This window comes from Poecilia formosa, unplaced genomic scaffold, assembly GCF_000485575.1.
Source record: "Poecilia formosa unplaced genomic scaffold, Poecilia_formosa-5.1.2 Scaffold217, whole genome shotgun sequence".
Taxonomy (NCBI): domain Eukaryota; kingdom Metazoa; phylum Chordata; class Actinopteri; order Cyprinodontiformes; family Poeciliidae; genus Poecilia; species Poecilia formosa.
In genome coordinates, this window is record NW_006800156.1 from 830534 (window position 1) to 832760 (window position 2227).

Consider the following 2227-nt stretch of genomic DNA (forward strand, 5'->3'; position numbering starts at 1 on the left):
TAGCATAATGGCTAACACCACTGGTCTAGCATAATGGCTAACACCACTGGTCTAGCATAATGGCTAACACCACTGGGCTAGCATAATGGCTAACAGGCCGTTCAGCCAGAGAAATGTTAGCTAGCAGCCTCAGGTTGCTAACAGGAAGCTGGTGTTCCTCAGGCTGACTCGAGCGTCGTGTGGCCTGGTGTTTTGCCCTCCGTGGCAGCGGTGCGTTGAAGGTCAGTGTACCTGCAAACTTCCCTACCTGTGTCCCACCGAGGGCGTGAAACCGGTCTGTGGGCAGAACCACAGGACCTTCACGTCGTACTGTCAGGTAAGACCAGACTGAGACCGTTCTTTACGGCTCGTTTGAAGACTCGATAAGAGACTCTTTGCTTTAAGAAATGCTGATTTGTTTCCCAGGCAATGGCTTCCTCATGCCGGACCAAGAAGCCCGTAGTGTCCCACTTTGGAAATATCTGCACAGGTTCTGCTTCACAGATACATTTACAGCCTTACCTCGGTTGGTTTTCATACTAATAAATGATATTTTCTTTATTTTGTGACTACAGTGAACATTCCCAAGTACCAGAGCTTCCTGGACAAAGACACGGGACTGATCAGGGTCTTCCTTCCTAACGCCACCGGAGGAAGAGAGAACTTACTGTTGTGCCAGCAGGACTGGGACATGGCAGCTGCTAATGTGGCCTGCAGGGAGCACAAACACCCACTGTGAGGAGATTTAGCTACATTTACATCCATGAAGGCACAGCAAGCTAACCAAACCATCGTTTATTGTGACAGAGGGGCAGCGTCTGCAGACTCTGTGGACTACAACTCCCTGACGCCCAACACAGATCTGCCCAGCCGCTGCGTCAGCGTCCACTGCCAGGGCTACGAAATGTCTCTGGCCGAGTGTGAAATCTACGACAAGATGGCGGCTGACGGCGGGATGGTGGCCGCAGCGACCTGCTATAAGGAAACACCTGAAGGTCAGTCTGAGGTCAAAAAGGTTCAGAAAACACCTGGAAGCTGCCTTACAGAGAGGTTTCTCAAAGAATCGCCTTGCCTCGCTCATTACGGAGAAAGAAGGACAAACGTTGACACTGTTTGGTCACTTCGTCTTCTTCAGGAGCTAACCTGTCGTTCAACTCAGAGTTTAACTGGTATTGCTATAAACAACAGTAATCATAAAATGCTGCTAACTCACTTCACAAAACGGAAGTCCTCCAGTCCACTAGGGGGAGTCTGGAGTCAGTAATATTACCGGCATAAATGTTCTGCTGTTCTATAACATTGTAAAAGATCAAATTTGAGACATATTTTCTTTCTTCTTTTAATTTTCTTTTTCTTCTTTGGTTAAAACCTGGTTCCTTATGATTTGGTGGCCGACTCCCCCTGGTGGCCTGGAGGACTTTGTGGAGCAAATTTGCAGCATTTTCGTTTTGTATTTTTTTGTGTTTTGAAGTTTGCTGTGTGTTTCTTTAGTCAGACGTTGGTCACTGAGCGTCTTTCTGGCTCCCACATATTTTATCTGAAATGCTGAAAAAGTCATGAAATACAATAAAATCTGCAATCCTGTCAAATTACTCATAATATTTAGGTGAAGGTTGAAGCGATGTTACCGCCTCCATCTCCTGTTTGTGTTTCTGCTGCAGAATGCGGCTTCACCTGTGCAAACCAGAAATGCATTTTCCGCAACCAGACATGCGACGGAGTGGACGACTGCGGCGACCGCAGCGATGAGATGTGCTGCAAAAGTAAAACCCGAACACACAGATTAAAAAACAAACATGCAGAGGTTTTCCCTGAGCGACGTTGTTTGTCAGGCTGCAGGAACGGAGCTTTCCACTGCCGCTCCGGCGTCTGTCTGCACAGAAACGCGGTCGGAGACCAACTGATCGACTGCCTGGACGGAGCCGATGAAGCTCAGAAACGAGTGGAAGCTTTCAGTAAGACGGCAAATCAGTTCAAAGAGCTGGGTTTATTTATCATCTGACAAAGTTTAAAACACTGATACGAAAGTTTAATTAAAGTTGTTTTGTTGTGAAGGCAAAACTTTAAACAGTTTTTAGCAGACAGTCTTAAATAAAGGTTTGAGGAAACCTGAGTAATCGCACTAAAACAAGCATTTATCAGCCAGTCAGAGTCTCTCAGGACAGACAGACTGACCAGGTCTGAACTGGACCCTCTGGACTGCAGATGGTCCGGTTCAGACCCTGCAGACGGTCCGGTTCAGACCCTG

At 47.2% G+C, this 2227-nt stretch overlaps 1 protein-coding gene and 1 long non-coding RNA gene across 2 annotated transcripts in view; one reads left to right on the forward strand and one right to left on the reverse strand.

The window, feature by feature from the left end:
- LOC107838168 (uncharacterized) overlaps nt 1–2227 on the reverse strand; it is a 19382-nt gene that overhangs the window by 10065 nt on the left and 7090 nt on the right. The window contains exon 2 of the long non-coding RNA XR_001664221.1: nt 43–51. This is a non-coding gene — a long non-coding RNA (uncharacterized LOC107838168). The remainder of the gene's footprint in view (nt 1–42; nt 52–2227) is intronic.
- cfi (complement factor I) overlaps nt 1–2227 on the forward strand; it is an 11760-nt gene that overhangs the window by 2335 nt on the left and 7198 nt on the right. The window contains exons 3-8 of the mRNA XM_007568087.2: nt 163–316; nt 406–469; nt 555–714; nt 787–974; nt 1641–1742; nt 1812–1934. Coding sequence (XP_007568149.1) covers nt 163–316; nt 406–469; nt 555–714; nt 787–974; nt 1641–1742; nt 1812–1934 — 791 coding nt within the window. The remainder of the gene's footprint in view (nt 1–162; nt 317–405; nt 470–554; nt 715–786; nt 975–1640; nt 1743–1811; nt 1935–2227) is intronic.